This window comes from Lycorma delicatula, chromosome 8 (assembly GCF_047948215.1).
Source record: "Lycorma delicatula isolate Av1 chromosome 8, ASM4794821v1, whole genome shotgun sequence".
NCBI lineage: Eukaryota > Metazoa > Arthropoda > Insecta > Hemiptera > Fulgoridae > Lycorma > Lycorma delicatula.
The window spans coordinates 109,560,970-109,585,554 of NC_134462.1; the positions used below are offsets into that span (position 1 = coordinate 109,560,970).

Sequence of the window (24,585 nt, forward strand, 5' to 3'; positions counted from 1 at the left end):
AATCCAAAACAACTAAAAACGCGGAGCTCAGATAGACACGTCAACACACCGTGCAGTCCACAACTCGACATCTACAATACGTTTAATAACCTGTGGTGGCCTTCTGTATCAGTTACAATGGAGACAGTGCACTGATACTGAACTGCGAGTGATGTAAAGTTACTTCAGGCATCGGGATGTAGTTGAGTTGGAGATTCCGCACCGAGTTGACATGTGTATTTTCGCTCTGCGATTAAAGTGTTTTTTTGAACGGTTATTGGTGTTTTTTTTTATTGACTCGTGAATATAAGTATTGTTGGTTAGTGAGTTATGGACGTGTTTGTAAAATTTTATGAGTTTTGGTCGTGAATTAATTCAGTTTTTTACATTTTTTCATAGAACAGTTTTATTCCCATAAGTGAGCATCGAGAAGAGGTCTACATAACCTACATATTTGAAGAGAATTTTTCTAAGTCTTTGGAGAGGCGAATTCACGTAGATCACTTCGCAAAACAACTGGTAAACAAGGACTTATAAAAGTTTCCTTGTTTTCGGTGAGTACTGTGAATTATTCTAAGTGCTACAGGTATAAGGGGTAATCTTTAAACATCCATATCTTGTGAACCCTTCCTCCGACTTCGAAATCCTTCCAGTTCTGGACGAGTCTCGTCCATCCTCATTCTTTGAGCCCTTTCCAAATTTTGACCCCCCCAATTTTCATTTGATTTTTTTGGGGAGATCTTACCCACCAGTTTGGGCTAGTAATGCTGGCGTTAAAAGAGAAACTTGGGTCTGGCTCGCCCAGGTTTATAGGGCAGCACGAGAAGGCGTTGTCAAAGATATTTAATGGGCTTAAGGCCCTGTCGGAAACATCACCACCGATAACGACAATAATGTAGGCTACACAGACAGAGGAGCCAAAAAATGTCAATGTCAACGACATTTTACAGCAGGAAGTAACTGACGATGAGCTTGTGAACTTCATCCCTTAGAGATAGCCGGCTGAGATTATCAATCGGGTCAAGCAGATAAATGATTTGGCAGCAGAAACTGGTGATAGATGTTCCTTTAGAGACGTGGCCCGATGTCAGGGTGCGGACTCGTCGATCAAGCCTGATGACATTGAACGTGACATGTTAATTATACTAGGAACGGACAAAGTGGATGTACAGAAGTGCAGTTATTGAGCATATTATAATTCAGCGGAGGGGGAACAAAGTTCTCTTTTGTTACTCCTGAATTCAGTTAGGGGAATCATGCGTAGCTCTAAGTCTTTGCCTTTTATTTTGCCTGGTGGTGGAGTCGGTTCCTAGATTAGAAAGATGTTAATATACTTGCACAAAGGACAAGAGAAACCGATGAAGGTGGTTGGCCCACAATAAGATGGTCCACCTGACAAACAGTGGTCTCAAGATTGGCAATTGTAAACAGGGCCTCTCACCCTGCGATTGAGAGTAGGATCGTTGTTGTGAAAGCGGCAGGGAGGGCGTACGCCGACTTAATCAACACCATGAAGTCCACAATTTCCCGAGAGGAGGCGGGAGAAGTTATATCGCAGTTCATCAATAATGATGAACTGCACATTCAGGTTCAGGGTACGCAGAATGCGGAGAAACTTACATCAACGTTACGTAACAAGGTTGCTGAATTACAGATTGACTTCAAAACACGAAGTGGGAGACATATTGTGGTACATATTAAAGTCATGGAATCAAACGCCACAGAACAAGAGATAAAAGACGCTATAGCATAGGCCCTAGGAAGCTTGGATTGCAAATACAACAAACATGACTAGAAACCTGTTAACGAATTCCAATAGAAGTTCGCTATCTCACGATTTTGCTGGTGAGTAGCGGGCAGGCTCGGGGCTGATTTCGTCGTGGCGACTGAGCACAATTGGTATGTTGTCGCAGGAAACGACTGGTGTACAGACACAAGAGTTGATGTAGCTATCCGAGACATTAACGGAGGGATCGCTTGGCAATTCCTGGAAAGGAGGGATGATATTGTGTCGGTGGAGTTGGTGGATGCGGTGGTAATTGGAACCTATGCCTCCCCGAACTGTCCGCTGGCCGAGTATCAGACCTTCATAGATGATCTCCATGAGGTAATAACTAGATCAACTAAGAGGACAATACTGCTGGGTGAATTCAATTGTAAATCAGTAGCAGCAGCTAGTGGATACACTAATTGTAGGGGTGAGTTAGTGACGGACTTGATGGTAGTCAATAGTTTAAATTGTGTAAATGACACCACCCCCACGTTCGACTTTAGGGGTCACGCTTCAGTCCTAGATTTAACTATCCTGGAAGGAAGATGAGACCTGCACCAGTGTGATTGGTGTTTATTCCGGGATGACTTTGCCAGGTATCATCTGGCAACCTGGCTGGAGATTAGAGATAGATCGTTTAGAAGAAGAGATCGGAAATGCTCCCAAGGCTGACAAGTCTGGCAAGACTCCTAAGGCTGGCAGACAAGTTCAAACAGTATCCACAAATGTGGCCAGGCTGTCAGTGATGGAATTTAGTTGACTACTGAGGCCTTGCAGGCCACTATAAGACAAGAAATAAGCAAGATCCCTGTTGGACAGGGAGTAGGTCGCCCTACTGGTGATCCCTGCGGATTGGCCAGCTGAGCCAGGATATGCTGCGGAACAGACGGACTACGCAGCGCCTAAGAAGATCAGGTGGGGAAGAGTGCCTCATTGTAATACAGCGTTACAAAGTGAGCAGAAAGATATTCAATTATGAAATCAAGACAGAGAAACGCAGGAAGTGGTTGGACTTTTGTGCACACCTGGATTGCGATCCCTGGGAGCAGGCGTATCGTATAGTAACGAAGAAACTAGGAAGACACCTGCCAATGCTTATGGAGGAGAGTGCAATAAGAGAGGTCGAGAAATGTTTTCCCTGTCGAGAACAAGACATAGACAGACTACAGGACTCTGAGGCACGCAGATTCATGATGGATGAGGTGACCTGGGCAATCGGTAGAATGGGTGACAAACGGAGTCGTGGACCTTATCGGATTCCTCACTGATTCTCAATAGCCTTATAGACAGATCCCGTGGAAGATCGCGGAAGTGGTTAATAGGGGTCAGGAGAGTGGCTCCTTCCCAGTTTGCTGGAAGAAGGAATGGATGGCCTTCCTACCCAAGGATGGATCAGCTGGTCGTCCTATTTGCCTGTTAAATACCATGGTTAAAGCGATGGAAAGGATGCTGGCAGTAAGAATAATTGATGAATTAAAAGCTGGGTGGGTATTCACCCAAACCAATATGGCTTCTGTGAGGTGAAATCGACCAGCTAGGCGATCTCAAGAGTAATAAACTGCGCTGCACTTCGTTTGTCACCCAGTCTACGGGTGACAAACGAAGTCCTGAACCTTATGGGATTCCTCACTGATTCTCAATAGCCTTGTGAGACGGATCCCGTGGAAGATCGCGGATGTGGTTAATAGGGGTCTGGAGAGTGGCTCCTTCCCAGTTTGCTGGAAGAAGGAATGGGTGGCCTTCCTGCCCAAGGATGGATCAGCTGGTCGACCAGCAAAGTATTGTCCTATTTGCTTGTTAAATACCATGGGTAATGCGGTGGAAAGGATGCTGGCAGTAAGAATAATCTATGAATTTAATGCTGGGATGGGTATTTACCCAAACTAATATGACTTCTGTGGGCGGAAATGTTTTTGAGTTGTAGCTGTGAGAAACTTTACCTAATATTTGCTCCAATGTATAGTGAAGCCACTTTGAAATTCTTGGAATATAAATTATGGGATAAATTGATAATTCTGATCTTAAAAACCCTGTAGATCTTTATTTTTTCAGTTTTATTTTTGGATTTTTTGAGTAAAAGAGGTTCAATAACTTTGACGTAACATTATGTTGTTACACTGCCAGTAAGCAAATAAATCTTGGTAATAAAATTTGCAGTCAATTCAGTTGTAGGAAAGTAACATCAACTGAATATGAAAAAGGGTTTAAGAAATTAGATTTAACAAAAAAAAATAGATCCAAACACAGCAGGAAAAAGTTGTATTATAATTTTTATCCGAAATAAGAATCATTTTATTATTAAAAAAACTCAAAGAAAAACTATTATTACAAATTAATAAATAAGAATATATTAAAAATATATTACTACAATAATAATTATTCTTGGTGAAGAGCATTACAAACCCCAGAATGATTACGGAAGATGTATGAAAACTCTCTAAATATCTACTTTTCATACACACAAAGCTTGGAGAAGCTTTGTGTATATAAAAACATGTGTAGTTTTTTATACACAAAGCTCTTTTAATGTATTTAGAAAAAGATATAACATAAACAATAATAGTAATTTAATTAATTTTTCAAAGGTTAACACTTATGACTCAAAAGAATAAGATTTTCACGTCTTTGTTGTTTTATAATTTTGGTAATTTAATACACTGCACTAATTAAATGAGAAGAAATAAAGAAAATATATAAAAATTATAATTAAAATTTATTATTATATGATATGTTTTCTTATTTACTGTTATATAATTTGTTATAAAATTAAATAATGCAAATTTTATAAATAAAAACTGAAAAAAAGAGAATGTGAGAAAAGAAAGAATCAGTCGGTGAAATCAGACCTTTTAAGAGAATCTTTTTTACCTTTTATGATAACCTGAATTGATGATCTATCAGGTGTACCGCCTATTCCTGGTAATATCAAGACAGTTCGAGCACCGATTTTAAAGTTTATTTTCTGTACAAGATTTTCACATTCAGAAAGAAGTACACGATCATCAGGATGTATTTTATCCTCCTTCCCTTCGTTTTCACTGTTAATAATAAAATATCAGTATTAATTTTGTGCTCAAATAAGTTTGCTGCTAAATTTTTGACAATACTGTTTTGAAAAAAATACATAACATATAATTTATACCATTAAATTTTATCAGTTATTTCTCATAACAATTAAATAAATATACACATAATTTTTTGTTTAAAAAAATACATGAAAAAATAGTTTTTTGCAAATATATGAAAAGTAATTTTATTTATTTAACAAATATATGACATAATTTTGGATTTTTTTTTATCAAATCATTAAATTTTTTATAATTAAATCATTTGTTTACAAATTCATTGTAGACAAGTGTGATAAAATTAGTTGATTTATCATTTTGCTGGTTTATTATTTATTTTTCAGTTCGGCTAGCCGATTGGATCTTTTGTGATCAACACCTGCCTCAGATCATCAGGGAGGGGTTCACCACGCCCGACTAAGTCGTTTCTGCCCCCCCCCCCCACAAGGACCAGGACTCTGTTTGTACATTTTCTCGCCTGCTTCTAACTACTAAGGCGGGCGGAACCGGGACCGATTATCTCGTTCCCGGGCCGCACTCAGAAGCCGGGACTTGGTCTTTTCATTCTCCAGCCGACAGACCCCAGGAGTCCCAGGCTGATCATAGGAGCCGACACACCTCAGCATGCCGGTCCTCCTAGCCGGGGCTGTCCGCCCTGCCCTAAACTAAAATCCCCTTCGACGTCCTTTGTCATCTTTCTCCCTCAAAATCGTCCTCACCAAACCGACGACGGCTCTCTACTTTGCCGCTGAAGCCAACAAATAATCTAATAGTTCTTCTGGTGTTAGGTCAACGACTCCCGTTCTGACCCGATAGTTTTGCCATTTCTGGTAATGGAACACGGTGTTCTCCACTAAATCTTGCTTGTGACAGTCGGCAGTTCCCTTCCGCCTATTCTATACAGGTACCCGTCAAAATTTCCATGTCCAGACATTACCAACGTCAGATGGTAATTAAATTCACCTTGTTCCCTAAAGAGCCATTACCGCAGATCAGGGATATGTTTTCTGGGCCAGCTTGCTTTAACATTAGCCCCAGCTCTCACTCCATCGTCGAATAACAACAAACAATCTTTTTTTTTAATCCTTTTTTAACCACACTAGGGCAACCGGTTACCGCCTAAAAGACGTTGCCTCGGTTGACCTAATGTGACGCGGCGATGACTGACCATCCCCCATCAGCAGTGTCCGCCCATCGGACATTCACCCATCGAGGTCTCTTCTGGATCACCAAGGTATTACGACCTCCGCTTCTGGATGCCGCAAACAACAGGCAATCTGCCGCCCGCCTTACTCACTCTCGCAAACCGCTCCGTTTTTTCCTTGATGAGCAAGTCCACCGGGAGAACACCAGAAAGAACACATCGTATGAAAGTGTCCTGAAACTCGTTACAACTCCTAGTAATGTTCTCCGGTGGATCCTCGAAGCCTGTCCAGATTTCGCTGGATGTTAATTCCTGTCCCAGACCGGTGCCGCTTACAGAAGAACTGAGGCTACGGCCGACATAATTACTCTTCGTTACGCCGAGCCAGGAGCAGCCCGCGAAGACATAAGTGTAATTAAGGCATTCGCTGACCTTTCCGCCTTATTACAGACTTCTGTGATGTGTTTACCGAATCTGCAAAATATATTATTACGCCAAGGTATTTGACCTTAACCCTCTGATGTAACAGCTGATCACCGATTCTCGGTTGTATTGACCCCACCTTGCGTCTCCCAGTTAGGGTTAGAATTCAAATTTGTTAACAGTCAGTTTTAGCCCATGTGTTTGCAACCACTTGTCAATTAAGGTAATGCAGAATTGCCCATTGCCTGTATTTCATCTTCCGTCCTTCCGCTGACAAGGACCGCAAGGTCATCGGCGTATGCAATGGTCTCCGTCCGTGCTGGCAGACGGAGATTCAACACACCGTCATAAACCACGTTCCAAAGCAGGGACCCCAGCACCGACCCCTGCGGAACATCTCCAAATAACTGAAACCGGTAGTCACCTTGTTTACCAGTTGTGGCTCACCTGACCTTTAGATAATCTACCACCTGCCTGCACAGGTAATTACTAATGCCTTTCTCTTTCAATGACTCCACAATTGATCTCCTCGGAATGGTACCGAATTCATTCTTTACATCTAGCAAAATCATCGTCGGCATATTCCTCGTTCTCCATGTGCCGTCTCTCTTTCTCTTGCAGCGCAGTTTATTACTCTTGAGATCGCCTAGCTGGTCGATTTCACCTCACAGAAGCCATATTGGTTTGGGTGAATACCCACCCAGCTTTTAATTCATCAATTATTCTTACTGCCAGCATCCTTTCCATCGCTTTAACCATGGTATTTAACAGGCAAATAGGACGACCAGCTGATCCATCCTTGGGTAGGAAGGCCATCCATTCCTTCTTCCAGCAAACTGGGAAGGAGCCACTCTCCTGACCCCTATTAACCACTTCCGCGATCTTCCACGGGATCTGTCTATAAGGCTATTGAGAATCAGTGAGGAATCCGATAAGGTCCACGACTCCGTTTGTCACCCATTCTACCGATTGCCCAGGTCACCTCATCCATCATGAATCTGCGTGCCTCAGAGTCCTGTAGTCTGTCTATGTCTTGTTCTCGACAGGGAAAACATTTCTCGACCTCTCTTATTGCACTCTCCTCCATAAGCATTGGCAGGTGTCTTCCTAGTTTCTTCGTTACTATACGATACGCCTGCTCCCAGGGATCGCAATCCAGGTGTGCACAAAAGTCCAACCACTTCCTGCGTTTCTCTATCTTGATTTCATAATTGAATATCTTTCTGCTCACTTTGTAACGCTGTATTACAATGAGGCGCTGCGTGTTCCGCTGCATATCCTGGCGCAGCTGGTCAATCCGCTGGGATCACTAGTAGGCCGACCTGTATGTTCCCCGTCCAACAGGGATTTTGCTTATTTCTTGTCTTATAGTGGCCGGCAGGGCCTCAGGAGTCAACTGAATTCCATCACTGACAGCTCTGACCACGTTTGTGGATACTGTTTGGACTTGTATGTAAGTTAGTCTGGAGCAGTCTAAACGATCTGTCTCTAATCTCCAGCCAGGTTGTAAGATGATCACTGGCAGAGTCGTCCTGGAATACATACCAATCACACTGGTGCAGGTCCTATCTGCCGTACAGCATAGTGAAATATAGGACTGAAGCATGACCCTTAGCCTCGAACGTGGGGGTGGTCTCATTTACATAATTTAAACCACTGACTACCATCAAGTTCGTTAGTAACTCACCTCTGCGATTACTGTATCCACTACCTACTGCCACGATTTACAATTGAAGTTTCTCAGCAGTATCGTCTTCTTAGTCGATCTAGTTATCACCTCATGGAGATCATCTATGAACCATGATACTCGGCCAGCACACAATTCGGGAAGCCATAGGCTTCAATTAACATCGGATCTACCAACTCCAACGACACAATGCCATCCCTCCTTTCCAGGAATTGCCAAGCGACCCGTCCATTAATGTCTCGGATAGCTACATCACCTCTCTTGTCTGCACACCACTCGTTTCTTGCGACAATGTACCTATTGAGCTCAGTCGTTACGATGAAATCAGCCTCACGCCTGCCCGCTATCTCACCAGTCATGTCGTGCCAGTTTTTTTCAAATTTCTCTTCTGTCTGGTTCTAGTAACTCACCTCTGCGATTACTGTATCCACTACCTACTGCCACGATTTACAATTGAAGTTTCTCAGCAGTATCGTCTTCTTAGTCGATCTAGTTATCACCTCATGGAGATCATCTATGAACCATGATACTCGGCCAGCACACAATTCGGGAAGCCATAGGCTTCAATTAACATCGGATCTACCAACTCCAACGACACAATGCCATCCCTCCTTTCCAGGAATTGCCAAGCGACCCGTCCATTAATGTCTCGGATAGCTACATCACCTCTCTTGTCTGCACACCACTCGTTTCTTGCGACAATGTACCTATTGAGCTCAGTCGTTACGATGAAATCAGCCTCACGCCTGCCCGCTATCTCACCAGCCATGTCGTGCCAGTTTTTTTCAAATTTCTCTTCTGTCTGGTTCTTCTTTGTTAACATTTTTGGCTGTAAATCCTTATATTTCTATAATCAGTACTTAACATCTATTCATACTGTAAACCAGCTAAAAAAATAAACTGAATTCATTCATTATTTTTGTTAATTTGTAAACCCTGAATTTTTTCCCTACACATAATTGATTTATTACCTAAATGTTTTTATACATCCAAGTTGATCAACTTAGATCAGTTGAAAATAACTGTTTTAATGTGTTGTGTTATATTTTGTTTGTTCTGGAACACTGTGAATAAAAAACAATTAGCACCGAATAAAAAATTGTAGAATACTAAATAAACCAATCAACTACTATTGAAAAAGAAAACAAATTTAGAACTGAAATACAACTTCACCATACATTTCTAAATCAGCATCCTCAGCATCATAATTAATCGTATCATCTCTACGTATTGGTGTAAACAGGCAAGATTCTTTTACTTTTGGAAAAAAAATGTCCAAGTAAACATTTGATGATTTATCTGAAATAAAATTGAAAACAATGTAAAAATTAATGAAATCATTTCATCAATAAATTAAGAAAGTGGCTGAAATGTAATACACAATAGAACGTAACGGGAAAGAAAAATGTTGCATAAAGCAACAGGTACTGCAAACTTGTAGTTTCTATCTTTAACTAGTAACATTCCAAAACTCACTGACCTATACACCTATACACACTCAATTAATCACCATTGATGTAAAGTTCAGTACGCTTCCTGTGTACACGGGTCTAAAATAACGTCCAATGATTGAATTTTAATAAATTTCTTGAACATGGTTCCGCTGGTATATTTTAATAAAATTATTTAAAGTAATTAATAAGTGATATATCCACCTTACCAGAAAATAAGTGTTAATTCCTCGAGATCTTTCGTTTTTGTCAAACCGTCATCAGGAGTTAAAGCATTATAATTATGTGAAAAGTTAAAATACGTATACAGTCACGACTGTTTGCATGTTAACAGCAGACTGAAGAGAATATAAAGATATGTAGTGGATTGAAATGTAATTAAAAAGTAAACCGTGTAATCAAAAATGACATTTTAGTTACGATTATTATTTCTTTGTTTGTATTTAGTATTTGTTTAAAAAACTTTTGTTCATATTATAGATTTTTTTTGGTTACTATATATGTGGTATTCATCTAAATTATGTGTATTAAAACAAGTGTAAGAAATATCTAAAATTTTTATAAATGTATTGGGATTGTATTGCACTGAATTTTAATAGCGTAAAAACTGAACGCTAGTGACATTTGTCGTCTTCGAAAAGCCGTTTATTGTGATGAAACTGTTGAAGTATTAAGCATAGGTTGGCAATAATGTTTCGTGCAACAAAAGTTGGTAAAGCGAATATTAAGGATGAACTTCGCAATGTCAACTAGTAACTTTATTAGCGATAGAAGCACCAAAAGACAGTCATTTTCAATCAATTCAAAACGATCGCCATCACACAAGAATGAATTGCTATCTAGCCAAGCAAATGAAAGAACGAATAGGACGCATTAATGCAGAACTGGGTAACCGCAAAATCTTTTCGTGGTGGGTCCACGAACACACACAGAAAAGTTGAAATTTGAACCTATCCCACACTCTCCAGATTTGGCGCCCTGTGATTTTCACCTTTTTCTGCAATTCGACAGGAATATTAAGGGTGATAATTTCACCAACAAATGATGAACTGAAGTATGCAGTGAGGTCGAGGATCAAGTAAAGACTGCAAGTATTGTTTATTAATGGAATATGAAAATCGGTTTACCGTTGGCAGAAATGTGTAGTTGTAAATGGAGACTATATGGAAAAATAAATGGGAAAATTTTTATAACAAAATTAAATGTACTTTTATACCTTACATGTTTCATTTGACTGTCTATTTTCATTTACCAGTTTTGAGTGACCGTGCGTTACATTTCAGCTATCTCTCGTATTAAATTACAAACTCAGTAGTTAGATTATGTGTATAATAACAATTCTTCTGCAAAGAGAATTTCTCAATGCTTTGTAGCCTATTGGGGATATGAATGGAAGTGCAATATGAAGGAAAATCCATTATTATTGAATTTTTATTGTACTATTTAATTTTTCCCCAATTCATTAATCATCCTCTGTTATAATATCAAAGCAAGAAATATATAAGAATAAATCATAAAAAAAATTTCTCTTGAATGAACGAGGTAAATACTTGTTTGAAACTTTTACTAAATTTCAGAACAGTTTATCTTAGGCAAGAGTGAATATCATGCAAAATTATTTTCTAGATGACAAGAGCATGGAGAAATTTAACACAACACTTTGTTCACTGAGCACCCATGAAAACATGAAAATTTAAAGAGATGCAGAGTTAACGTTGGAATAGTTGTGAAACACTATAAATGAAATTGAAATATATGCAGTTACCAAATATATGCCTAATTTAATATTTGCGGCCGAACTATACGAACGCGCTGATACAAGCATCACTACCGCCGCGCAGATGACCGCACAGTTCTCCCACCGTAGCGGCGCTCCAGTCCCACCACTCTCAGGCTTCAATAAAAGAGCATGCACCACGAGAGTGAAGGCTATCATAAAAAATTGTAAGTTCCCTATTCCCTTTCCTTTCAAGAAAGAAGAAGAGGGAACGAGCCCAGCAGCCATCAGCCCAGCAGTCACCAATCCAGCAGCCACCTGCCCAGCGGCCACTGACTGAACAGAAGAACGAAGAAACCTGCACTTTTTCCCGTTCAGTCCTTCGGGGCCACGGGAATTTCAAGGTTAATGGCCGGCTACTGCCAATTCTCGGAAAGTGCAGGCCAAAGAAGAACGAAGAGGTTATCGGAAGGAGAAGAAGAAGAAGGATAGAAGACCGTCTACGCGACCCAACGTCCCGGACGGTAGTCCGAGAAAGAGCCCAGCAGAGATGCGTCCTGAAGGGCAGCCAACAAAGAAGTGGTGAAGAGCTTCTACTCAAACTTTCCCTTAAAACTTACAACTAAATTAGTTTAAATCAGCAATTGCGACTCCTCCGGAGAAGGGGGCGCATTGCTCCCTCCATATAGTTAGTGCCCCGTTGTGGCGTATTCCTGCTAGCTTATGTAGCGTTAGCACCGAAAGGACTTCAGTGGACGGTCTCAAGGAGAATTACGTCGGGAGGACAGGTTTTCAAAAGCCTAGCCTTCCGCGGTCGGCCCATGAAATGGGTTTGATAACGCTGGTTTAACAACGGATTGGAATGCAATTAAATCCGTCCTTAAAATCTAAATATAAAATAAAGACAAAAATTGAAAAATTAGACCCGTCATATAAAGTAAACCTTTAAAAACACGCCCGGTAGAATCACCCAGCAGCAAGGGACACTGTCCAGGCTCTGCAATCCGAAGGGAGAATTTGCAAACTCGCGCCAACTTTGCATTCCATTCCATTCCAGTGAAGGCAATTCATCGTCCACTACATCGTCCAATTCGGCGACCACTACCTGAAGAAGAAGTTGGAAGAAGAAGAAGAAGTCCCCTGGTCGGTTCAACGTGGGACCTCCCGGCGGATGCCAACATTCCCGCCGGAGCAGCAGGCCTGGCCGGCCCGCTGAGGGAGCCGCTGGACACGGACGCTACCTTCCTGCTCCAGCTCCAGCTCCAGCTCGCCGGGCTTCAATCGTCCTGGCCGCGGCGGAGCAGCAGGAGCCGGCCCAGCGTGGAATCGCTCGAGGAGAACCGCCTCGGCCGCGCCGGCGAAGGACGACCGACACTGCGGGGCTCTGGGGGTCATCACTGCCACGCTGTAGTAGGGACCCAACTGCCAACTGGCCGCTAGGCTGCCAACTGCCGGTCGGACTTCAATGGAAGAGCCGCAACTCCCCGACTTCTCCGGAGACCAGCTTCCTGATCCGACAGCTCTTTTCAGGGCTAACGCAAAAACGACCCTTTTCAGCGCCACCACAAGGTTATGAATTACGTGCCGTCGAAGCCATTCAACGACAATGCATAAAGAGGATGTGCATGACAGGAGTTTCCTACAATTCATCAGAAAAAAATATTGGTTACCATTAAGTTCTTCAACACTGAAAAAGGTGAATTTTTTACTGTATTGGGCCTAAGGTAAAACAGGATCTATTCTTTTAGTCTTTAATCGAAAAGTAAGATTGTACAACGGGAACAGTAACAAGAAACACAATAAATTCTTCAACAAGCTGCATTATTGGTACTGTTTTCTGCGATCACATGGTAATATGATTTACCTTGATTACCTTTAATTTTAAAAAAAGCACATCGATGCACTGCATCATTATAAGTCTTTAATTATTTTGTTTTATTTTTCAGATTTTGTGTTCGTTGGCTTATGAGATCCTAATTTGCTCATTCTTCTGGTAATCTGTCAGTATGTTTGTAAGAGTTTACAAAAAACGCGTATTCAAGTTATTTTAGAAATTTTGCAATAGAGTTTCCTGTTATTAGGCAGTATGACCCATTCAAAACAATTTTTCTTAATTGTTTTTTGAAAGTGGCATTCAAAAAAGATCAATACAGCTACTGGAAAGAACATTGGCTATTAGATTTCACTTTGCTGAGTCACATTTGGTAGATGTCCTTTATACAAGTACAAACTATTTGTAGTAACAAAGTAACTTTACTTTTGTTGTATATTTGTTTCACATATGCCCAAAGTTGTGCTTCTTTCGATTCTGATTAGTATTTTATTTAATCCAGTGGTTGAGACTGTATCTTCCATCGGTGTTGGATTTATAATGTTCGAGGTTTCTGCGGAATTTTTGTCCAGTTGATTTATACTAATCATTTAGGTGCTAATGCGAATGCTAAATCGCTTCTTTAGCATAGTTGGTTCATAGATGACGGCGGTGATTTAGTCGAAGATTTCATTGTACAACATTGTTTGGAAGTTTTTAATGCTGTTGGCGAATTAGCCACATTTGTTGGTATGATAGATGGAAGGAGGTTATTCCACGGAACAAATATAGACGTTACCATTGGAAGGAATATTCCTGGTAGAATTCGTAACTAGTCTGTGGTTGATGAGTGCTCTCGTGAACATCGACTTATTGTGTTTGAATTAGGAGAGGGTTGGGTGATGTCTATACGTATAACATCCCTGTTCAGCAGGGTAGATTTCTGCACAGAAAAGCAGGAGTTTAATTTAAACTCCTGCAATTGCTGTCGTGGACAGCAATTTATTTTTTCTGGACATTGGAACGAAAATTCATTGATGTAATGAATCATGATGTAACGTACTTCTACAAAAATTTGGCCGTTCAGAATCGCTATTCACAGCTTTTAATATTTTGTTCGACTTAGAGTGCTCATTACTGAAATAAAAGAATGAAGCTTTTTTTCTTATAGCGGTTTTACTAAAATACTCCAACTTTTCAATCATTCTTACACACTTTTGAGTCTTTTTAGGGTTAACATGTTTACCATCAATTATGCATTTCTTTATTATATAAAGTATTGTTCTTTCGTATTACCTGCTACACCTACTTGCTTTCTGAGCAATTCTGACTGAAGTTTCAAGGTTATCTTGTTTTAAAGTTATGTATAGGTTGCTGATTTTTTTCAGAGCTACTTAAGGGTTTTCCCGATTTAAGTTTCATGGCAGAATTAGAGCCCGATTGGCACAAAACACAGGATAAATCAAAATTAATGAAAATAACACTGAATAAAACTTATGAAAATTAACTATAAAATTATATCGTACTGTATAGACTAACACGATAACATAGACTGAAATACTTTCTTTGAATGAACTGAATAATGGTGTGAACCGTTACAAATGATGCTACCGTTATTATAGATATGTAAAAGAGCTCATTAGTGTTAGTGGAAACTTAACGAGGCGCGCTGAGAAAAACTATACAGCCAGGGAGCTAAAAGACCTGGCCGGAGATATGGCAAAAGTGGTGAAGGCCTTTTGGGGGTCGTAGAGTTCAACCTGTTCGAGAGGTGGCCGGAGGGGAAGGAGGTGGCGTACCAGATGCGGAGCGCTGTTGGAGATAAGATGTAACCACGCCAGCTGAAGGAAGGGATTAAAAATGAAGACTTGGACGTACTGGTGGCATCCAAGTGGAGCAGAGAATGTTTGCAAAGACCGTGGAGCTCCAGGATTCAGTTTTCCTAGAAAGAGAGAAAGACTTAGCGGTCGTATTTGACCTTACTAAAATTAAAAGTAGATTCTCGGAGTCGATTTTTAAGGCGGCTCCGAGAATTAAGGACTTGGTAATGAGGGGTCAGTTGAAGGTAGGCCAACTGCTTGCATTCATTGAGAGGGCCACAATTCTACAAGGGGAAGACGTAACAGAATTTGAGAATCAATCACCCTGGTGATTGATTCGTCGATCGGGGAGGGGACGTCCTTCAATTGGGGACAGGAGAGGCAGAAATATTTCTGCAGGCGAAGCAAGATGTGGTCTTCGGCGTGCAGGAGGGTAATGTATCCCGCGTTACTGGAAAACTTTAGGAGTATGCGGGACGGAGAACTAATAGAACGACCGGAATTTATGTTGACAGGGTAGTGAAGGCCGAATCTAAAAGGAAGAGATCGGCCAGCAGAGTACGTGCTGAGAAGGCCAAGACGTTAATCGTGAAGACAACCGATGTGCAAGGATAAAAGAGCTTTGCAGATTTCCTGCAGAGGTTAAGAAAGTAGTAGAGGAGGAACAAGAAATTCTCTCGTACGTAAAAGATTCGATTTGGGCCTCCCGCTGGTGGGGGTGGCGCCGCCGCCGGGGTATGTTAGCTCGTACAACCGGCGGCGTAACTTTCCTCTGCCGGTGGGGGTCCTGATCGTGACTTGGTAATGACACGCGAGACACCATGATTGGACCGGGTGGTGGTGCGGGGTTTGTCTCCGGCTCCTGCGTGAACCGGAATGAAGTTGCGTTCCCCTTGTTAGGTGACCTCGATTAGTCGACTTATTTGGGTGTAGGTCTAAATTTCTACGTTGTGTAAGACATAATTTTGACTTGTACGAGTGTAGCTCTGATTTAACTTTCAACTCGTTCGTTTTCTGAGGCATTCATAGTCACGAACGGTGCTGTCAAATGGTGGACTAGGCGCGGGGTTCGTGCTTCCGCGGTTTCGGTCACTTAATTTGAGGGAATCATGTTAGGTTGGATGTGAAGATATCCGTTTGAGGCCTACGTGAAGGCGAAATTTGATATGTATTTTACTGATGCAAATGTTTGCCGAGGCATTTCCATCTGTGGCATTCCGACCGATGCCTGGCTGATGACTGTGAGATGTAATCAGTTAGAGGGTCTAAATACTACCTCCGGTAAAGCCTCTCAGGGCTTAGAACGTAGGGGGTGGTGTACGACCGGTAACGTCACAAGGTGGGTTATCTCCCCCTACGGGGTTGGGATGTCTGAGGCCGACATAGCTATTGTGTAAATCCGGAGCTGTATGTATTGTTAATTGTAAATATTGAGTGTAAATAATGTCTGATTGTGTTATGTAAATATTGGTGTGTATGAGAAGTATGCCTGTGACACGGGTGGTGCTGATGTTATGCCTTTACATTAATTCCAGCACCACCCTGCATGAATGAGTGGGTATTTAGAGGGTCCCACCGCATAGGCGGTGAACACCACACACCCAATATGTGAGCTGCTGGGTGTTTGGTCAGGCATATTTTTCCACTTCCTACAGAAATTAAAGAAGGTATTTACATCGGTGGCATCCTGACAGAGGCCTAGCTGATGACCGATCTGTAAATCAGTATTTAAGGGTTAATAAGACGTCCTTCAGTAAAGCCATCAAAATTAGGAATGGAGAGGGTGGAAAGGCCACCAGAATTGTCACATGGTGGGTGTATTTCCCTAAGGAGTCAGGAAGCATAATCCAAAAAAAAAATTATATAAACAAAAGGTTAGATATATCTAAACTTTTGCATATATTTACCTCTTCAACAGCTATTAGTTATTAATGTGTACCTGGAATAAGCTCTTGTTATGATATTACTAAAACAGTTAGGTCATTTGCAGTGGCTAATTTCCACAGTCAGTAATAATTGACAATTTAATTTGGTAATTTATTTCATTTTCAGCATTATTAATTTACAATTTTGTTGTAAAGCTCAATTTATTAAATTCACCACAAATTGAGCAAGGTCCATTCCTGGAACTACTCATAACAATGGCTTTTTTAAATTATTTATTAATTTCATGTCTTTGAATTTTTTTACAGAACTTACTAGAAACACTTTTTAAATGTATTTGTGAAGATTTAACTCAATATTGTTTTTTTTAAATACTGTGTTTTATTACATAAGAAGTCATTAAAATAATAAATTAAAGTTTTTTCAAGTATTTTTTACTGTAACTGAATTTCTTATTTGGTTAGGATAATGAAAAAAGGAATCCAACCATTATTTTGTACTGTTTTTAATTTAACTTCAATAAAAAAAAAAACACAGCAAATAAGATTATATTATTAAATCCAGCCATAAAACTAATTTACATTATTTCAATTTAATTCTTTTTTTTTGTACGTGAGTAGTGGATTCTAAAATAATTATTTTTTCGAAGAAATAAAAATTATTTACTTATAAGTTTTAAACAGAATGACACAATTATTTCAGTCATTTTTGGACCAAATTCAATGTCCAGTAACTCCTGTTTTCACTTTGTTGTCAGTTATTGTTACTGCTGACACAGTTTTATTATTTAATGAAGAATTTGGAATAGAAAAAATTATACATACTATAGAATATAACAGGTCCAAATGCATACCTTTAAGTGCAGGATTTTTCTGCATTGTACTTTTTAGAACTCCAGTTAGGAATCCCAAATTTTCCACAGGTATAATAACATAATTTATTAAAACTGGAATAAGTAAACTAAACTTCATCTTTACAATTATGTCCAATACCTAAAATCAATAAATTATATCTGTTTATAATAGCATAAATAAATAATATATATCAATACTACATACTGATTTAATTTTTTTATTGCATTTATATCCATTTTTCTCTATCACTTCTGGCATTGTTGGAAATATTTTTACTTATTTTCACTATTTAATGTTACTTTGATGTTGTACTGACTTGTTATTTTGTCAATGCATTCTTGGATAAACAAGTACACTAAATTTTAAAACTGGTTTGAGTTTTTAAAATTTGTTAAAGGTTAAAATTTTGGTAAAACTGCTACAAACTGTGACTTTTCTATTTATGTTTCAGTAATAATAAGGAAATAAACAAAAATTGGTTTTATAAAAAAGTAATTTAAACATTTGTTTTCAGCTTAAGAAGTTTCTTTACAATTTATACAGAAGTAAATTACTTATATAATTAATTTAATTACATACTGTTATTATTTATAATTAATTTAATCATTTTAACTTTAATAAAATTCACTTCAAAATTTAAAACCAATTTGTAGATAGGGCTTAAATTAATCTAAGGAGTAAAACATTACACCCTGTAAAAGCTTTTTTTCAGAGTTTTATAGTAATTTTGAATCAAGCACGATTTTATCATCTAACAAACTTTTCAAGGTTTGTTATACATAATAAAATTATAAAAGATCTTTACCTGGGTCAAATATTTACTTCTACCCAGTCAAGTGAACAGTACATCTAAAGCATAATAGTGAATGTCAGTTATTTTATTTATCATGAAATTCTTATTAACGTATATTTAAAAAAATAATAATTCAGTAACTTACACGCAACATGAATTACCACAAAATTCAGAAAGTATAGAAGGAAAAATACTACTTATTATTAAATAAAATGCAATCTCTTCACCTAATATATAAGTGCATGTTGAAGGACTTCTCAAAAGTCATTGATGTTTTCAGCAAAACTTTTCAACATTCATTATTTGATTTTGTTTTATTTTTGACTGTCAATAATTTGTTTTTAAAATTTATAAGCTAGGGATTTAGAATGTTCAATAAGAAATTAATATATATATATAAATATAATGAGAGAGACGATCTTTTAAATACTTACCACTATAAATAAAAATATTAGTATGCTTATTGTTCAGTATCAACAAACATTGAACTGAATATTTAAATTTTAACCATTGTAAATATTACAAAAAAACCTACTTTTTCTTAGTCATGAACATTACAATTATTTTACATTTTTAATAAGTAAAACATATGTATTCACACATTTAGTTGGGTAAGCATAAATAATTTTTCAACATAATTATAAAAAAGTAATGCAACATCAGTGACTCACATCGTCTATAAAATGCTTAATAACAGTTGTGAAATACTCTGCTTTTCAAGAGAGATGAAAAGTAAAAATTGTTTCAAAACAATTCCTCTCCTCAAAATTCCATCATGATGAAAATGAATTTCATTTCCTTACCTGATATCTGTAAGTTAAATGTTGCTTATTTGCGTACATTTATTCCTGCAATTTTAAAATTCCGTTAAAGGTATTCTTTACTTTACTGATGTGTATAAATCAAAATGTATTTATAATTGTAAACTGCTGAATATGTAACATTACTTTTGAAATGTAGAAAGAGGTCTTATTTAATAAATTTCATCAATAAGCATATAATTATGTTTATTTTCCTAATAACTGAAGGATCATAAAAAACAAAAAAATTGATACAATCAAAATATTTTATGTAACAACAGAGTGTAAAATACTTTAATAAACTTTATATTATTCTTTATTAATAATATAACAGTAATTTGAATAAGGATTATGAGAAAAAGGATTATATGTTTAAAATTTGTAAAATCATAACAAACACACTGTAATAATAACAAACAACTCTAATAATTACATATTAAACAACCTTTCTTTCTTTTCCTGTTTAGCCTCCGGTAACTCCCGTTTAGATAATACTTCAGAGGATGAATGAGGATGATATGTATGAGTGTGAATGAAGTGTAGTCTTGTACATTCTCAGTTCGACCATACCTGAGATGTGTGGTTGATTGAAACCCAACCACCAAAGAACACCGGTATCCACGATCTAGTATTCAAATCCATGTAAACATATTAAACAACCTACCATACTTTATCATAACAATAAAAAAATCAATAAAAATTATGGGAAAACGGCTGGTTTCTAAATGGTACAAAAGTTACAATGAACACACTGCATTGCACTAAAGTAAACAACATACTCAGAAAAATAATTAATTCTTTATGCAGAAATTACATTTTTATGTAGATAATATTATTTGTTTTTAACCAGAAACAAAATCATTTGAAGGAAATAGAAGCAAATATGTTTTATAACAAAAGGTTACGAAAGTAAAATCAGAAAAAATAAAAATAACACATTTAATATAGAACATTTTTAAAAAGATCCAAATAACAGTTTTTCTGTTTTCTATTTTCACATTTAGTCTTTTTAGTTTTCTTCTTCGGCGTCAGGCTCTGCCAGTATGTCTTAAAAACATTAAATAGAAATAAATGTTCTTCAATATTGATGTTGGAAGTTGTTCATAAAATGTCTGGTATGCTCATAGAATTAAGCGATCTTTGCAAAGCTGTAACAGTCTTTTTTTTTTTTTTTGTAATACAAATGTTACCCTGATAAAGAGAAATTAAATTTATTGAGAAGCTTTGCTCTTTTTCCCTTTCAATGTTACTTTTTTGAATTCTTTATCTTAACTTGTTTTCACAAACACATTGATGATTTCTGATTTCCTATAGTGAAATCACACATTCATTAAATGAGAATAATTCACCCTTTTGTTTTGCTCTCTTGCTTTTCTTTTCATTATTTTCAGGAATAGATAAAATTGAAAGATTTCTTTTTTGCATTTTTTACCTTTTGAAATTTTGAAAAATATTTGTAATATTTTTTCATAACAGTAAGAAATACTTTGTTATGAATGTTATTTTCAATATCTTTATTATTTATATCTTATTTGTAAAGTAATTTTTTACTGATAAATATTTTATTGTTTTTTGTGAGATGTACTGTTCAGATTTTTATTATTATCCATGTTATTACTAGTGTTCCATGTTATTATTAGTAAATGCAATTCTATATTATTATAATAATAATAATAATAATATTATTTATTATAGCAACAGTAGCAACAGTGGTAGTAATCACTGTTGCTACTGTAGTACAATTCTAGTACTGGACAGCTGAATTTGTGTATTTGTACATAATAAATTTCAAAATTTTCAAAAAAGAAAACATTTACGTCAAATAACCAAAATTAAAAAAAAAAAATTATTAGTAACTAAAGATGTGGGATCTCGCGAAATTCGATTCTTGGAATGAATAAGGTAAGTTTAACTTATCTATTTACTGTTTTTGGTGGTTTACATTTCATTTAATATATGCATGAAGTATAATTTAGTAATTGCCAACACCCAATTTAAAAATCATAATAGAAGAATATACACTTGGAAAAAGCCAGGCGATACTGCAAGGTATCAGATAGATTATATCATGGTTAAACAAAGATTTAGAAATCATTGATTGCAAAACTTACCCTGGAGCAGACATTGATAGCGACCATAATTTGGTGATTATGTAGATTGGGGTTTAAAAACCTGAAGAAAAGGTGTCAGATGAATCGGTGGAATTTAGAGAAGCTTGAGGAAGAGAAGGCAAAGAAGATTTTTGAGGAGGACATCGCAAGAGGTCTGAGTAAAAAAGATAAGGTAGAAAATGTAGAAGAAGAATGGGAGAATGTTAAAAAGGAAATTCTTAAATCAGCAGAAGCAAACTTAGGCGGAATAAAGAGAACTGGCAGAAAACCTTGGGTTTCAGACGATATATTGCAGCTGATGAATGAAATATAAGAAAAATGATGGTAGAAAATATAAGAATGCTAGTGATGAAGAAAGTAAAAGGAACTATCGGCAATTAAGAAATGCTATAAACAGGAAGTGCAAACTGGCGAAAGAAGAGTGGATTAAAGAAAAGTGTTCAGAAGTGGAAAGAGAAATGAACATTGGTAAAATAGACGGAGTATACAGGAAAGTTAAGGAAAATTTTGGGGTACATAAATTAAAATCTAATAATGTGTTAAACAAAGATAGTACACCAATATATAATACGAAAGGTAAAGTCGATAGATGGGTGGAATATATTGAAGAGTTATATGGAGGAAATGAATTAGAAAATAGTGTTATAGAGGAAGAAGAGGAAGTTGAGGATGAAATGGGAGAAACAATACTGAGATCTGAATTTAAGAGAGCATTAAAAGATTTAAATGGCAGAAAGGCTCCTGGAATAGATGGAATACCTGTAGAATTACTGCGCAGTGCAGGTGAGGAAGTGATTGATAGATTATACAAACTGGTGTGTAATATTTATGAAAAAGGGGAATTTCCGTCAGACTTCAAAAAAAGTGTTATAGTCATGATACCAAAGAAAGCAGGGGCAGATAAATGTGAAGAATACAGAACAATTAGTTCATCTAGTCATGCATCAAAAATCTTAACTAGAATTCTATACAGAAGAATTGAGAGGAGAGTGGAAGAAGTGATAGGAGAAGACCAATTTGGTTTCAGGAAAAGTATAGGGACAAAGGAAGCAATTTTAGGCGTCAGATTAATAGTAGAAGGAAGATTAAAGAAAAACAAACCAACATACTTGGCGTTTTATAGACCTAGAAAAGGCATTCGATAACGTAGACTGGAATAAAATGTTCAGCATTTTAAAAAAATTAGGGTTCAAATACAGAGATAGAAGAACAATTGCTAACATGTACAGGAACCAAACAGCAACAGTAATAATTGAAGAACATAAGAAAAAAGCCGTAATAAGAAAGGGAGTCCGACAAGCATGTTCCCTATCTCCGTTAATTTTTAATCTTTACATGGAACTAGCAGTTAATGATGTTAAAGAACAATTTAGATTCGGAGTAACAGTACATGGTGAAAAGATAAAGATGGTACGTTTTGCTGATGATATAGTAATTCTAGCCGAGAGTAAAAGGATTTAGAAGAAACAATGAACGGCATAGATGAAGTCCTACGCAAGAACAAAACAAAAATAATGAAATGTAGTAGAAATAACAAAGATGGACCACTGAATGTGAAAATAGGAGGAGAAAAGATTATGGACGTAGAAGAATTTTGTTATTTGGGAAGTAGAATTACTAAAGATGGACGAAGCAGGAGCGATATAAAATGTCGAATAGCACAAGCGAAACGAGCCTTCAGTAAGAAATATAATTTGTTTACATCAAAAATTAATTTAAATGTCAGGAAAAGATTTTGGAAAGTATATGTTTGGAGTGTCGCTTTATATGGAAGTGAAACTTGGACGATTGGAGTATCTGAGAAGAAAAGATTAGAAGCTTTTGAAATGTGGTGCTATAGGAGAACGTTAAAAATCAGATGGGTGGATAAAGTGACAAATGAAGAGGTATTGCGGCAAATAGATGAAGAAAGAAGCATTTGGAAAAATATAGTTAAAAGAAGAGACAGACTTATAGGCCACATACTAAGGCATCCTGGAATAGTCGCTTTAATATTGGAAGGACAGGTAGAAGGAAAAAATTGTGTAGGCAGGCCACGTTTGGAATATGTAAAACAAATTGTTAGGGATGTAAGATGTAGAGGGTATACTGAAATGAAACAACTAGCACTAGATAGGGAATCTTGGAGAGCTGCATCAAACCAGTCAAATGACTGAAGCCAAAAAAAAAATCATACTTACCTGGCGTGGAGGTTACCGTGATCATGAAGGTGGTTCCTCCAGGGTGAGGACTGTCCATTGCACTTAGGACTGGTTGACCCCTGCGAATATCCCAAATGTGTACATCACAGGCACGTAATTTTTGTGAGTCGGGACTGCGTTCGCGCTGTCCCGTTATATATGTACAAACTTAGTGATATTAATCTAACATTTAAATAACTGCTTAAATTTTCCGTATTTTCACTAGTTGGTCCAGCTTACTTTTTATATTATTATTGTTCCTATTATGACTACACCGCTTGAAGATTTAAATCTTTTTCATTTTCTGTTTAGCCCTCCGGAAACACCGTATGGTACAGTAATTTAGAGAAGATGCTGATTTGCGGAAATGCACACCGAACTACCTACAGTCTCACATAAGGAAAAATATTATGTGTGTGTATCAACCAGCCGACGATTAAGTCCACCTGTTATCTCATTGCCATAAATGGAAAACTTAGTCGTCTATTTCATTTATGCACCGAGAGGTAAGTTGGCCTACTTTCTTAGCATATAATTAGCTCTCGATTGTAAGGATATCAATAGGATTAATAACAGGAACCCACATCTCAAGAGACTGTTCCGCACAGATGTTAACATCATTCATTCCCCCAAAGGCTTCTGCATTTTAATTTATTTTAGAATTATTATTTATGACAAAATACATATTCGTTTATATATTATTAAAACAAAGATACGGTGGAGGAAATAGTAGGTGAAGAAATATCAGACCCTTGCCAGAAATTAAACCTAAAAAAAAGGTTGATTTAGAAGTTAGCATACTATTAACCAGAGGTTCCCAAACTTATTTTTCTCATAGATCACTTTCAAAATTTTGCTGGTTCCAGTGGACCCCTGCAGCTACATTTCTACCATATTTTCAGTCGACGGAAAATGTGAAGATTAGATCTAACTATGAAAATTTGCGTTACGGCTGAGTTCCACAAACTAACAGCTTCTGAAAAAAAAGTGAGAATTGATTGCTTAATTTTTGATTGACTGTTCTGTGAGTGGATGTCAAAAAGTAAAGTTGGCCAATCAAAAAATGCTTCCATCCAACTTTACATTTTTGACATCT

The 24,585-nt window shown here is 37.3% G+C and overlaps 1 protein-coding gene and 1 non-coding gene across 4 annotated transcripts in view; one reads left to right on the forward strand and one right to left on the reverse strand.

The window, feature by feature from the left end:
* LOC142328636 (phospholipase A1 member A-like) overlaps positions 1–18,939 on the reverse strand; it is a 53,265-nt gene extending 34,326 nt beyond the window's left edge. Inside the window, exons 1-4 of one of the 3 annotated variants that reach the window (XM_075372495.1) lie at positions 18,833–18,939; positions 17,605–17,743; positions 9,248–9,368; positions 4,619–4,788 (exon numbers count right to left, since the gene is read on the reverse strand). In XM_075372495.1, coding sequence (XP_075228610.1) covers positions 4,619–4,788; positions 9,248–9,368; positions 17,605–17,722 — 409 coding nt within the window. In that variant the 5' untranslated portion in view covers positions 17,723–17,743; positions 18,833–18,939. Of the gene's footprint in view, positions 1–4,618; positions 4,789–9,247; positions 9,369–17,604; positions 17,744–18,543; positions 18,568–18,625; positions 18,753–18,832 lie in introns of those variants that run through there. The other 2 variants (XM_075372496.1, XM_075372494.1) reach the window with 2 other exon arrangements.
* A 4,542-nt stretch (positions 18,940–23,481) lies between these two features.
* On the forward strand, positions 23,482–23,643 carry LOC142329610 (U1 spliceosomal RNA). The gene has a single exon (XR_012757535.1). It is a non-coding gene; the product is annotated as a U1 spliceosomal RNA (small nuclear RNA).
* The last annotated feature ends 942 nt before the right edge of the window (positions 23,644–24,585 follow it).